A 14,898-nucleotide genomic window follows, 5' to 3' on the forward strand; every position below is an offset into this window, starting at 1 on the left:
TGTTATTAAACTAGTCAGTTGAATAATGGCCGAACAATAGCATTGAGTGCTAAATAAGACGATATGCTGAGCTACACGTTGTATAAGAGAATATTTGAAGCATTGAAGCATTGGTTCAACCATTGATATTAACTTGGATAATATGCTAGTGAAACGTTCCAACACGTTCCTTCAACTGCAAAGCAGCTTTTGTACAACAAGTGACGATCTAGTGAAATGAGCATTTGCTACAAGCGTTTTGAAGCTTATGTTGGATTGCTTGGCATTACATTTTTAATGGTCTAACGGAGCAAATGGATCGATGGAGGATCATCGATGCAAAGGTTCGAATTTCGGCCATTTTATTGAGTTTTATTTGATGGCTGTAGAAGACTCTAACAAGCGTCGGCAAGGTGCTATGAAGCGAATTCTACGAGGGTAGACTGATAAATAAAGTACACACGCTTGAAGAAGACGAACAAAACAAATAGCAAGATTGGTATTTGTTTTTTAACATAGTCACCGTTCAGCATCTCACTTTTCTACCAACGTGTTATAAGTTTTTTTTATATCATCATTGAAAATGACCTTCACTCCATTACCCGAGCTGTAATGATTACCCTTGAGGTTTCTCTTGAGTAGAGGAAAAAATGTTCACAGTATTCCAATCGACGCTGTTTATTCACGCGCATCAGACGGAAACCCATCCTCTACAGATTTTACGGTATCCCAATTTTTCAATAATGAAACCAACACGTTACTTGGATATTCCATTTGGTTTCGCGGTGCGCTGTTGAGTGGTTCACTGAACAGTTTGAATCAATTTCGCGACAATTATCATCTGAGACAGTTATTGGACTTCGCTGCGTGTTTTGTCATAAATTAAGGATACTTCCAGATTGCCAACCACGAAATGTTATTACCTATCGATCCACCGTAGACATATCAACAGTATCGCCACAATAACCACGATGAATATGAACCAGCCAAAAGTTTTGAAAGTCACTATAGAAAAAATCACCATAGAAAAAACCATAGAAAAAAAAAAGGAATAGGACTTCCGCATGCCACCAGGTGCGTTTCTAAAGTTAATTCAGTTTGTCTCCTACAAGCATATATGCATTACTTATCTACTTATCCTTGTATTGATAGAAATTTGGTATTTGGTAGAAGCAGTCAGACAAAAATCACCCGTTCTGGTAGCGCGATCTAAGTAGAGCTGAACAAACCAAAATATGGTCGCCACACCTTGGAGTTGGAGAAACGTTTTTACTGGCTTTAAACTGCCTTTTATTTTCTATAGCTCAATAATTTCTCCAAATTTATGTAAACAAGGGTTGAATAGAGGTTTTGTTGATAAATAGTTCAGGAATTATTAAGCATAGAGCTGAACAAAACTATCATAAAAACGTCAAAATTATAGGGAGTTGTTAGTTGGGAACATCTCAAATTTGCGTTCGAACCGTCATGAATACAATTTTTCATAAATCTTCTTCAAGGCATATCTTGAAAATACATTCAAATGCGCTATCACTACCATACATTTGAATATGTTGAATTATAAAGATAACAGCTCGCTAATAACTTTAAATTTAGAATCTCCTGAATTTCCATTCAATGCCGCTGTTATTCATGACATTCATGACTATATTTCTTGATAGTAATACTTTATACAATTATTCTGTAGTTCACCTTCTCCAAAGGCGAAGTTTTCTCTAAACATTTATTTTTTTATCGCTTTTAAAAACCTTACGCCGGATGTATAATTGTATTTGATGTTCCCAATTTGTAATTTTAGATATGATGGTATATCATGAAGAAAACATTTTGAACAATCCTAGTGGCAACTATAGCTTATAATATATAATTTATGGTCGAACAACAGGATGAATGAAATCAAATTATTAACAGAAATTTCTAAATCAAAAATATTTAAACACTAACTAACACGAACAAATATCTTCTCTCACTACTTGTTACGATCTCAACGAAGAAGAGATGTGTTCCAATTTTTTAAAATGTTTATTTTATCACAACAAAACTAAAAAATCCTGTCAAAGGAGGGTCAGTACATTAATCGTCTCTTATTTAATATAATATTTGATTCTCTTACGTTTAGTATCTCTTTGTCGTTTACACAATCGTCTTTTTGTCTCCTCAACTAGTTCAATTCAATAATCACTGTTAAGTAAAATTGAAATTGATTGAATTGAAAACAAGACTACTTCGGGGGGTCTTCGTAGCCACTTGGTTACGCGTTCGCTTACCAAGCGATCGATCGTGAGTTCAAACTCAGGGCCCTCAATTGACTGACCATCTTTGTGTTGTTATAGAATAACTACGTCCACGCAACCATCATCAGCGATGGAAATTGATCCACGGTCGAAATAAGATCGATTCATCCATACAACTGCTCTGCTCTGCAAGAAACATCGGGCTGCTGTTCTATAAATAACTCAACAATGATCAATATCAACTGTCTCCGCTGTCCGGTCTGCTGAACAATGGATGAACAGAAAGAATACCCTTACGCCTAAATGGCTACTACTGTGTAATTTACCATAATGTAATGGAACAGAAAAAACTTAACGCCTAAATGGCTACTACTAACGACTGTGTAATTTACAATTTATAGAAACATAAACATATGTATATGTACACGATTAAAACCCGGCTCTGTTACAGCTAAAATGCTAATGAGCCTAATAAATAAATAAATGAGATAAAAAAAAACAAGACTACAATTAAATGTTATTATGTAAACTAACCTCGTGAACCGTACAGTACAATCTAATATTTTAATTCACTTACGGTCACTTCAAAACTCTTAAAAATTTAAATTTTATACTCTTTTTTGAATCGTCTAGCGCCTTTTCAATTTTGGGTTTGTTTTCGTCTTTTCTTAACATCAAACATTCACACACCTAGCAGTGGCTTACCAAAAAAAGGGGGTCTCTTACCACAGTTGATTCGTTGGATAGTTGGTGAGAAGCAACGAGTGGTTGCGACACTACTGATATGGGTCATTACGTTCAATACAAACACCTTATAAAATAATTACGGCAAACGGCAAAGGGATATTTAATTAACCGCATTTGAAAGAGACTCTATCCTAGATCAGCTGGGGGGCGCCTAGGAACCAGTATACCAGTATTTGAGAGTAGCACATTTTATGTCATTTTTAAGCTCATTTAAAGTATTAAATCAGGATGCCAACAAATGTGCTTCAAATTAATTTTGGGTATAGAGGTAGTGGGAGCAAGTTGGTCATGCGGGGCAAAGTGGTCACCTGCTTGTTTGGTACTATAACTATTGACTATAGATGCCGTATTGATAGTCACCTCATGTTTGAAGAATTTAATGACTTTTGAGTCACCCTGCACTTCAGTGGAGCTGTCGCATGTCAAAATATAAATAAAAACAGAAAATGTTCTGTTTTCTAAAGATGATATACCTCATCACATTCTGCTCTTGAAGAGATTCCTTATGTGGCTTTGAACCTGGAAAACCAAGCCCCATTATGCGGAACGTTATGTGTTTCTTACTACGTTTCTTATGCATGAGAAGATTTAAATTGAGACTTTAGGTGAATAGGTCAAGCTTATTTCACACTTGTACCTACTATATCAAATATGATTTGAACAAATTTGGACGAAATACAACGCTAGGTGACTAGGTGACCACTTTACCTCCAAGCAAAAAAAAAAGTTCGATTTTCCAACTTTTTTTTTTGGAAAATGTATTGTTTTGATTTTTTATAGTAAAAGCCGTTTGCTATCTTGAACAACAATGAGTTGAACTATATTATTCTTCGAAAAACGGGAATTGAAGCGGTATGTGGACGCTAGAAATGGTCATATTCCCAAGGGTGACCACTATGCCCCCACTTCCCCTACAGTGCATAATTGTATTCCTGTTAACGATCATAACATGCAGCCCAATTTCTCTGAATTTCTGACTGTTATCAACAAATGACGACAAATACAAATGACGACAAATACAAATGACTTCACATTATCTGAAAACACTTCGACACCTACCTGGTAGCACAAGCCACATCCAGCCGATTCCGCCAAGCGTAACCATCGACGGCAGCAGCCTTCCGGCAAGCCGCGCGCCCAGTCGCACCACGGCCAGGGCCGTCCCGGCGCTCTCGGGGGGCACCGTGGACAGGGCCGAAAGGGCCGTCACCGCGCCAACGCTCTGGTACGGCAGCAACAGCATCAGCGCCACCAGTGTCAACAGGAGCACTAGCGTGGCGCTCGTCGTGACCAGCTCCATCGTGCGGTCGCGTCCGGTGGCAGCGGCGACGTTGACTTGGGTCTACTTGGGTGCAGTAATAGTGATGATGCTCTAGTATCTGACGTTGTTGTTGTTGCTCATAAGATTGTCGTCGGCTTCCGAATCGGACACGCTCGCGCTCGATCGGTGTGATCTGCGGGTTGGATGGGTGTGGGGGAATTTTTTTGTTTATTTGTTGATTTTTCTGTTTTTCGGTTTTTGCGTTTTCGCTCGAAAAATATCGTCGTGCTTATATTTTATTGTTTTATTATAATTTTTTAATTATTATTGCAAGATTTTGACTAGCTGTATTATTGTTTAGCCAGGATTAGGGTTACTCCGATCAACGCTGGTTTAAAGCTGGTTTAGTTTCGCTTATCGTATTTATGCTAACAACTTTAGTAGTAACAGTAATATCAATAGTAACTAGCAATCTTTTTATTATTCATTACGTTTATTTTGGTTTAACTGCTCTCGGTTAGATTTCGGCTTGTTTAGTTGATGATTCAAATCAAGTTTTTCGCCTTAGCGATACACTCAAATGTTTACATAGGTCGTGTGTTTGTATGATATTAGACGTGAATGCATGTAGAAAAACCAAAGTACAGAAAGTGGAGACCTAGTTTTGATTTAGCTGTGTTGTTTTTAGATAGATACGATCCGTATTTGTTACTTGTTTCGCTTTTTTAGGCTTTACAAAAGAGACAGAGTGGTGACAGTGGCGGCTCTAAAAGTAGTGTTGCACTAGTGTTTCTGTAGTTTTGAGCCAGTTTTTATTCTGTATTTTGGAAGTGCAGGGGACAGAGTGCTGCTGTTTTCTGGAAGGACAAGTGTTTTCGTGTGTTTTAACAGTATTTTGGATTAGATGGGGTATTAGATAGCCTTAACATTCACACGGCATCATAACTTTACTTTTTCACCCAGACTGAGCGAGCGTTGCGTGAGGTGATCAGTTTGCAGCGCCATCACGCGGGATTCTAATTTCGTATTCCTTCAATCACAAATCACTTTAACTCTTCGGCGAATTGGATTTTTTCGCACCCGCTATAAAAACACTTATTTTCGATTCGCGAACCAACGCCGGCTTGTCCCGATTTATGATGAAGCGGGAATACACGTGTTATTTCCAGCGCGGCGTTTTCGACACCGATTTCACAACCACGACAAGCGGAAACGGATGTATTATTAATGTAAAAACATAGGGACAGCTCAGTGGAGTAGGGAATATTTGACGCGACACGTTCGGCAGGTCCAGGGCTTCGGTCCAAAAGATACAAACCACGGAAAAACACTCGCTTTCAATTAATGTTTTGGCCTTATTTTTTCTCGCGCCGGCTCTTCAAATTCAAGCCTCAAGTCCTGGCAAACAACAACAACGACTATCTCGATGTGGCCCCCCTTTTTTCCACTGGGCTTACGAACAGCACACCACGGCTTGTATCGATTTTCATTCACAAAATGACACAACATCCACACTCTCGCTCATTTCCGTCTGCTTCCGCCGTAACCACTGCAGGGACCTGAGCCTAAAATGCATTTTCCATTTTCCCTCATCACATATGCGAGAGACGACGTCGTTTTGTCTTGCTTCCTCGTGGCGGCCTATGCGCCTATATACCCGGTTAGGGCCACATGGGATGTCTTTTCCCTTGCGTCCACTCCACACGGAACACTCACTCACAACAACCCGACAAACCCGACGATGGCTTACTGTGTATGTGATTTTTCCTCTTCTTTCTTGGTTTTTTTTTCTTTCACTGCGTCAGAATTGTTGTGGCCCGAGTCAAGGACCTTTTAAGCCGTCAACCAAAGTACTGCCCTCACCGAAGGGTCGATCGAGTCTGAGGAAACGAAAACGACTTCCGGAAACACAGAACCATCCGCCAGAGAATGTAACCTGCTAGTATTCCGATTAATCCGAATCGATTGTGTCCTCGAAACGAACACAATTCTCACTCACTCACTCACTCACTCTGGCGCTTCTTGCATCCTCCTGCTGCTGATCGATGATGATTCAAACGCTTCGACCAAAAATGTGCTTCTTTTCCCTTATTTTCCACCGAGAGGCTAGCAGCAGCAGGCTTCCTCCACCGCTGGGATGCTGGGATGCTGGAGTGTGTTTTGAGCTTGCCTCCAGAAAACCATTCCGACAGGATCGAAACTCGACGATTAACTGACGCAAAGGACCGATGCTCGAGCTGCAACTGAGACGAGCTGTGTACGAGACCGAAGGATGCTGCAAAGGATTCGCGCTTCGGCAGCGCTCCATCGGCAAACTGCCCCGTAACCGCCGTAACGGGACGTAACGCACTGCCGAACGAGACGCGCGGCACTCTCACGATTCGTGCTCAACGGTCGAAACGGTGAGAAGCACTCTGTCTGTTTGGGCACAATTTGCAATGGTGACGAAAAAGGGGACCGGGGTGAGCGGCGGCGGGAAATCGATGACGTTTGGCTGCCCGCGATGACGGCAGTGACCAGTTCGTTCGCGAATCCGCAAAATTGATGACGGTGTGATTGTTTACCAATCAATGAGCAGTACTTTGCAGGTGTACTTAAGTTGAAAACTTGGTGACATTTTTTAATATTCATCAGAATAAAATCTAATAATCCGAAACAAAGAAAAGATTACAATAATAAATTGGGCCATGAAAATTAAATCCAAAAACCTGACGTTAAACCCATGTTTGATTTCTGGACGCTTTGTACCCGAACTACCGGGTTCGCCTCATTCCGCAGCATCTTGTTTTAATTTATAAACGACGGATTTCATGCCAACTCGTCTTAGGAGTTGGCAGCACCATCTCAGAAAGCAGTGAAACGCTATGGGTGTATAAACGTTGACCATTTAAGCAACTCTGCACACTTGAAATCTTCGAAAAAGCATTAGACTACCTTTTGAAAAGAACCATTGTTTTCTTTATTTTTCATAAAAAAATATAACTCAAAAACTATAATGTCTAAAAAATTCTAGGCAAAGGATGTAATGCAGGAAATTGTTAAATTTTCTTCAAAAATTCAAAAAAAAACTAAAAGGGAAAATTACACTGGAAAAAAATATTAATTATTATTATTTTTCATAAACTTTTTTTTATATACTCAAAAAATATGTGAAACGCCCTTACAATTTCCAACAAGCCACCCATACATCGGAAGATAGGCACACACAGTTTTCCTAATAACACCTTTTTCATGTTTTCTTTGAAAAAAATACTTCTAATCCTAATTTTGTTTAAAGTCAAGCTAGCGATATAACGTATTCGACAAAGTTTTAGATCTTATTCAAATATGAACTTTTGTCGAAAGCATCTACTGGCTATCTTTTGTGGTTTTGTGGATACATGGCATCTCTGTATGGAGAATCGTGAAAAAGTAATGTTTTACTCGTAACACTTTTGTGTGTAAATTCCCGCGTCTCAAATTTTGAATTATTTAAATTTTCGTTGACAAATATCAATTGACAAAATTCAATCAATCATATTTCATTGAAAAAAAAAATTTTGAAAATTTAAATTTATTTTTCTCATAAATATGTTTTTGACGTAGGACTACGTCTTTCATTTCTATACCGGGGTGTAAAATCAAAGTTTCGAAAACGAAAGCGTTACGCCGGAGACCGAGATTTTGAGCGTTAATAGCTCCTAAACAACTGAACGAAATGGTATGATAAACACTTCATTCGAAAGATAAAATGTCTACGCGTTATATACTTGTTACTTTTTGATCCAAAAACTTGTTTCAATAGCCTTAAAATTGCTTTCAAAACAGGCTATTGAAATCAACAATCGGTACATAAGCGAGCACCGCTCGGCAATCCACTCAGTTATAATTGAACAACGATTGAAGCATGCTGTCGTTGTTGTGGTGAAGCTCTTCGTTTATCATGAAAACGCGGATGAACGCTGTCACCAAGAGCCTGCTTGTGCACCTTAGGCCAGAAGGGAATCCATCAGGAGGAGAGTGATGCCACAAACGGTTCCACGGGAAGACATCGGAGCAACCGCCACACACACACATACACGCGCGGAACTCTTTGTTTGGATGCCATTCAGCATCGAGAAAATTCCTGAAAGATTTAATCGTTGCTGAAAAATACTCTGCCAGTTCCCCTGGGAATTGAAGAATACATTCATGCGAAAGAGTTTATTTTAATGTTTTCTAACCATATAACACAGCGACCAAATACATTTGATTTTGTAATTATTCAATCAAGTGTAATTAGCAGGAAAGCTTCTGAAGATTATTCTTCCCCATCAGTAGGATATTTTCTTATCCAATATTGGATGCGCGCGCAACGGAAAATGTTTCGGATCGCGAAAATCATATAATTTTCAATCGATTATTGCTCAGTCGCCGAATATTTCAAACTAAGAGAGTTCATTCCCCTCTAGTTTGCCTTCCAAATTGCCATCGCAAACCAAACCTTCGCTCGATTCAATCACGCACAAAAAGCATACTTAAGGGATATTCTGGTGGTGAAACGCATTCATTTTTCGTGAGGACATGGACAAGATAACATCGTTACTGAACGAGCTTAACGAACTGAACGAGCTGAACGAGCTGGACGGCGAGGGATCGAGGGATTCATTACCTGGCCTGACCTGACCTGAAACGCAATCAGTTTGTTCCAACTGTGAGGGAGCGCAGAAAAGCCGATCGATCGTAAGGAAAAGAGAAGGCAACCAAGAGAGTATCAGCATCGAAAAACGGTTCCCCTTCCCCATACACGAGCCCAACTCTTTTCGTTTGCTGGTTATCGAGAAGAAACTAGGAAAGAAGTAATCGTTGCTGGAAAATAATCTGCCAGTTCCCCTTGGAATTGAAAATTACAAGCGAAAGAGTTTATTTTAATGTTTTCTATCCATAAAATATTCATATAATACATTTGGTTTTGTGATTTGTCAATCAAGCGCAGTAAGCAGGAAAGTTTCTGAAGATTATTCTTCAGAAAAAGGTTTTTTGTATCCTATATTGGATGCATAAAACCTTGTGCCTCCAACGTAACGCTCTCGTTTTCGAAGTCCCCCTAATATTCATTTATTCATTCATTCAGAATGCATTTAGATTCAACTTCAAACAAATGATCTCTAAATCAACGATAGTCCTACGTCACCCTTGCGGTTATACCATAGATATAACCCACTTCCCGTTTTTTTGATTCTAAAAATAGATATGAATAACCTTTACAATATCCAACAAGTCATCCATACATCGGAAGATTTATAGGAAAAAGGAGTAGTCTCTATGCAAAAATCCAGGCTAATGCCATGTATTTCAGAAACTAGGAAAGATAGAAAGTTGATATCTTTGACAAAAGTTTATATTTCATGCGATCTAAAACTTTGTCGAATATGCTATATCGCTATCTTGACTTCAAACAAAATTTGGATTAGCATTAGAAAACATGAAAAAGTTGTTGTTAGTAAAACGTCCCCATTTTCCGATGTATGTGTGACTTGTTGGAAATTGTAAGAGCTATTCACATTTTTTTTGAGAATTTTAAATAAACTACAATTAAAAAAAAAATCAGTGTAATTTAATTTTTTTTTGTATTTTTTATAAAAATTTGAACAATTTCTCACATTTTGCCCTTAGACCAGATTTTTGTCGATATTATAGTTTTTGAGTTATAATTATGTGTAAAAAATAAAGAAAAAAAGGCCCCTTTTCAAAAAGTTGTCTAATTCTTTTTCGAAGATTCCAAGTGTGCAAAGTTTCTTAACCCTTTGAGGCACAGAATTTTAGAAACGGATGTCCAAACAGCTGTTCTTTCCTTCGGGACTTGCAGTGAACGGGGAGATATACAGTATGAAATGCCAAACGGAGGATCTACGTAGACAAAACGAAGAAGCAGCTCGCGAAGTCCACGGAAGAGTTGAGGAACATGCCGGAATCCATTTATCAACCGGCTTTGGTTTACGACAAACTGCCATCCGGCAGGGAGTTGAGACATTTTTGTAGGAGGCCTAATCTACGTATTATTCAGAAAAAATCGAGGGGTTGTATCCGAGACACGACCGCTTAGGACTTAAGACTACGCAATATTTTTTTCAAATTTGTTGGTTTATCATGTCGGATATTATTCGCGAATACGTTGAAATTTCATAAATAACTCTTTAGTAAAATGTTCCGGGGAACCTAAAAAGGTTCAATGGCTTGCATGGTTTTGTAGAATCATTTAGAGAAGCAACGATTATTTCTTGCCTTAGCGAGAACAATTCACTAATTGGTCATATGTCGCAATTTGTTTCTTTATATCAATGCACACATTGCACTGAGTATATAACGAGAGACATCTCCCGTGCATCGCCATTCCACAAGCATCAAACACGCGTCTAACAGATGCACACAGTTGCAGCGATAAAAATGGAACATCGCGAGAATGGCCGTTTATAAAAAAATCGTTTCTCGATACTCGGTCAAAAACGTCAACAAAGCTAAGAGATTGTTGCATCAGAACAGAGCCGATACGCACGAGAGCAAATACGAATGGCAACTAAAAGTATCGAATGTGTGCTATTCACTTGTACAGGAAATGATCAAATTCTAAGCTTCGCACAACGAAAACAAGCAACACACACAAAACCAAACACTGATGGCTAGAAGCGACCTGTAATCATTTGCACTTTTCTCTTTTTTCACTTGCTTTGTTATGGCTCGGATGGTTGTGTTAATTGCAATGCAAGATGCACTTCAAGTAAAATATTCGCTAGCGTTTGCAGCTCGAGCGGAAACATAAAACACAAAACGAGCAGAATAAGCGACCTTTGTTGTTTCGGGCGCAGAAAGATTCTGAGCTTATACGCTAGGGACAGCTTACTCACTATGCAAGGGTGGAGTTTACTTCGCAAATATTCTCTTTTCGCTATCCCCCTTCATTGTTTCTATTCTAGCGGCTGTATAAGTTGCCCGTTATTGACAGCTCTATTCGGGAAAGTACACAAATGGACTGAACAAATGTATGGGAAAATGGGAATGCTTCCAATTTACATCAATTCAAAAATAGTTATTAATGTTAACTTTATTTCATAAAAACGTGACCTATTTTATGATTTGGCACCCTTAATGTAAGACGTAGTTCGTAGACGTAGTTTCGTTCCGTTCTTGCACGAAAAACACATTTCGTTCAATCCAATGTGGAATTACTTAATCATGAACAGAAAGAGATTAAATTCATACAGCTCACTAAACAAAGGGCAATAAATCGCTATACCCATTTATTCAACAACCTCAATCTGTAGCACAAAAAAGGCCATAAATCAAACGCACAAATGTCCAAATAGCCAGAAGAATACCGAATAGCCGCATTTGAATATCTTTAGATTGCCTTTCTGCCAGTATTCAATAGTGCGTAGAAATTCCCACAACTTAATTGTCAACATCAATAAGAGCTTGCATTCTATTATATTTTAGGCCAGTTCTGCCGAGAGCCACTAGTCAATAAATATCGCTGTAAAGCACTGTAAGGAATACTCGAAAATATACTGTCGAACTAAACGCATCTCTCGTTATCATTTTATCTCGCAAAATACATATCCGTTGTCGCGCATTTAAACCGCTTCTCTCCGAATAGTGTCGCAAATAATGTTCATTTGTGACACATTTATTCGAATGATATAATGAATTAGTCGTCGTTCAAAAAATAAAGTGCGTAACGTCCAACTTTTTGAAGTACGATGTAACTGCGTCGCGAATTTCTTCAGTGTTATCGAATCATTGAAACATTACAGGCGTTCGGCGGTCAATGATTCGATAACACTGAAGAAATTCGCGACGCAGTTACATCGTACTTCAAAAAGTTGGACGTTACGCACTTCGCGCTCGGAATAGAAAAACTCGTGCCACGCTATGAAAAATGCCTAGAACGTTACGGTGATTATGTAGAAAAATAGAAAATAAAAAATAGATTGCGAAAATAACCTTGTTTTTTGTCCTAATTTTATTTTTCCGCAAATTCTAAGGCTCTGAATCTTATTTTTTGAACGACCCTCGTATATGAACACCATTGATATGCATCTCTAAAGGGTGTGTCACATCAAATTGCATCACGGAAAAAACGCTGTAGAAATTCGCCCAGTAGACCGATCCTTTTGAAAATTTTAGACAGTAAAATAAAAACTATTAAACAACTTTTGGCATTTTCTTTTTATTCATACTTCGAGCCCAAGCCCGTATGCTCGCACCTTCCTCTTTACCCCGTCCGTAAGGTTCTGTACACCGTCAGGTTGTAGTTTTTTTTGAACAGAAATCCATTTTCTCTTGAAGTCCGCCTCCGATTTGACAACTTTTGGGTTCTTCCGGAGGGCCTGCTTCATAATCGCCCAATATTTCTCTATTGGGCGAAGCTCCGGCGCGTTGGACGGGTTCATTTCCTTTGGCACGAAGGTGACCCCGTTGGCTTCGTACCACTCCAACACGTCCTTTGAAGTGGCACGAAGCGAGATCCGGCCAGAAGATGGTCGGGCCCTCGTGCTGTTTCAATAGTGGTAGTAAGCGCTTCTGTAGGCACTCCTTAAGGTAAACCTGCCCGTTTACCGTGCCGGTCATCACGAAGGGGGCGCTCCGCTTTCCGCAAGAGCAGATCGCTTGCCACACCATTTACCTTTTGGAAAACTTGGATAGTTTCTGCTTGCGAATCTCCTCCGGAACGCTGAATTTGTCCTCTGCGGAGAAGAACAACAGGCCCGGCAGCTGACGAAAGTCCGCTTTGACGTAGGTTTCGTCGTCCATTACCAGGCAATGCGGCTTCGTCAGCATTTCGGTGTACAGCTTCCGGGCTCGCGTCTTCCCCACCATGTTTTGCCTTTCGTCGCGGTTAGGAGCCTTCTGAACCTTGTATGTACGCAGGCCCTCCCGCTGCTTGGTCCGCTGGACGAATGAACTTGACAAATTCAGCTTATTGGCGACATCCCGGACCGAACTTCTCGGATCACGTCTAAACTGCTTAACTACGCGCTTGTGATCTTTTTCACTGACGGAGCATTCATTTTTGCCGTTCTTCTCCTTCCGGTCGATGGTTAGGTTCTCGAAGTATCGTTTTAGTACTCTGCTGACCGTGGATTGGACGATTCCCAGCATCTTACCGATGTCCCGATGTGACAACTCCGGATTCTCGAAATGAGTGCGCAGGATTAATCCACGACGCTCTTTTTCGTTCGACGACATTTTTCCAAATTTACGAAAAATTGACAGTGAAGCATGGCCAACGTGATCTATACACTCTTATCTGATTATAAGCGAAAGCTGAAGACATAATTCCTAAAAAATAAATTTCTACAGAGTTTTTTCCGTGATGCAATTTGATGTGACACACCCTTTATATCGCATGAACCAATAAAGAATTATATTTTTGTTATTTAACTGTTTTTAAAAAAATGTGGAAACGTAAAAAAAAGTGCATTGTTCTTGCGAGGACAAGAATGAATCATGAATCAAACATCTTTCATCTATCATCATCTGTTTTTTTCATTGCTATCATCTGTTTTTAAAAAACCACACCAACCATCGGCCCTTTTCAGAGTTAACACATTGCGGACCGCGGTTTGCGGTTTTCTCGTGTTTCGCGTGCTGTTTTCGACGGATGAATTACAAAATAACCCGTATTTTCTACTATTGCTGGTTAAATCCTTGGTCTGCCGGGAATCTAACAAGGCCTACCGATGGATCGCCTTCGTCTCATCCACACCGAAGGAAACGACCTCATTCGTGGTATCCGAACAAATGAAAAGTACAAGTTTGCCCCAAAACGTGCGGTCCTTAATGTGTTGATACGAAAATTTCTAGGTATTTTAAAATAGTATCCGAAGTGACCCGTTTCCGGAGGCACTCTTTCTCGTATATCTCACTGTTTTTAGTTTCAGAAAAAAACTCCATGCTCCGGAGCGGCAAACGGACTTGATGATGCAATATTCATATCTAGGGAGATGTTGGATATCGGCCTTGATAGCATCCACCATGATGCAACAAAATTTGGTGAACAACCTATAATGTCTCCAGGCACGGTTTTTGCTATGGTATTTTATCTCACACTCCGGTTTAGTGCCTTCTGCATTTCGTAAACAAGTTGTCCAAAGCGGTTCATAGTTTTCTGGACCGAACAAACTGACAGACTGACTCTTCGGCCAACTTTCGAGTTCTGCCGAAACTTTTTTTACCACCTTGTGGTTCATCGGACAACCTTTACGGTCACTCCCTTCCAGTTTTTCGGTCGTTAGGCGCCTCCTGATTGTGATGTTCCCAGATTTTCATTGTAAGCGAATGATTTACTGTTTCGATGGCATGATTTTATGTACTGTATGAACTGCTATGATATTTGACAAACGAAAAGAATACACTTCCAACTAGTTTTACTCATAATTTCACAACTTTTACTCACACGATTGAAAATATACAATCAAATTCACATGTGTAATTTGCATCGAATACACCCCTCATTTCCGAATGCTAGCGTGCGAATTCTGGCAGAAATTTTATGAAAACTCAAAGAAAAAAAAAGTTACATGAGAGTTGTGTCCATGACACGGCCGCATAGTTGACGTAAGATTACGTTAGGCTATCTGTTGATTTTGGATATGTTTGAAGAATTACATCGTTAAACTCTTTGATAATGATTTGGTGATTCTTAAAAGGGCCGTATTG

General features: G+C 39.5%; 1 protein-coding gene across 1 annotated transcript in view; it reads right to left on the bottom strand.

Moving 5' to 3' along the window:
• Positions 1–6,444, bottom strand: part of LOC129781228 (neuronal acetylcholine receptor subunit alpha-7-like) — a 587,700-nt gene extending 581,256 nt beyond the window's left edge. Inside the window, exon 1 of the mRNA XM_055789164.1 lies at positions 4,020–6,444. Within this exon, the coding sequence (XP_055645139.1) occupies positions 4,020–4,260 (241 nt within the window). The 5' untranslated portion in view covers positions 4,261–6,444. The remainder of the gene's footprint in view (positions 1–4,019) is intronic.
• Between the last annotated feature and the right edge of the window lie 8,454 nt (positions 6,445–14,898).

Source organism: Toxorhynchites rutilus, chromosome 1 (assembly GCF_029784135.1).
Source record: "Toxorhynchites rutilus septentrionalis strain SRP chromosome 1, ASM2978413v1, whole genome shotgun sequence".
Taxonomy (NCBI): Eukaryota; Metazoa; Arthropoda; class Insecta; order Diptera; family Culicidae; genus Toxorhynchites; species Toxorhynchites rutilus.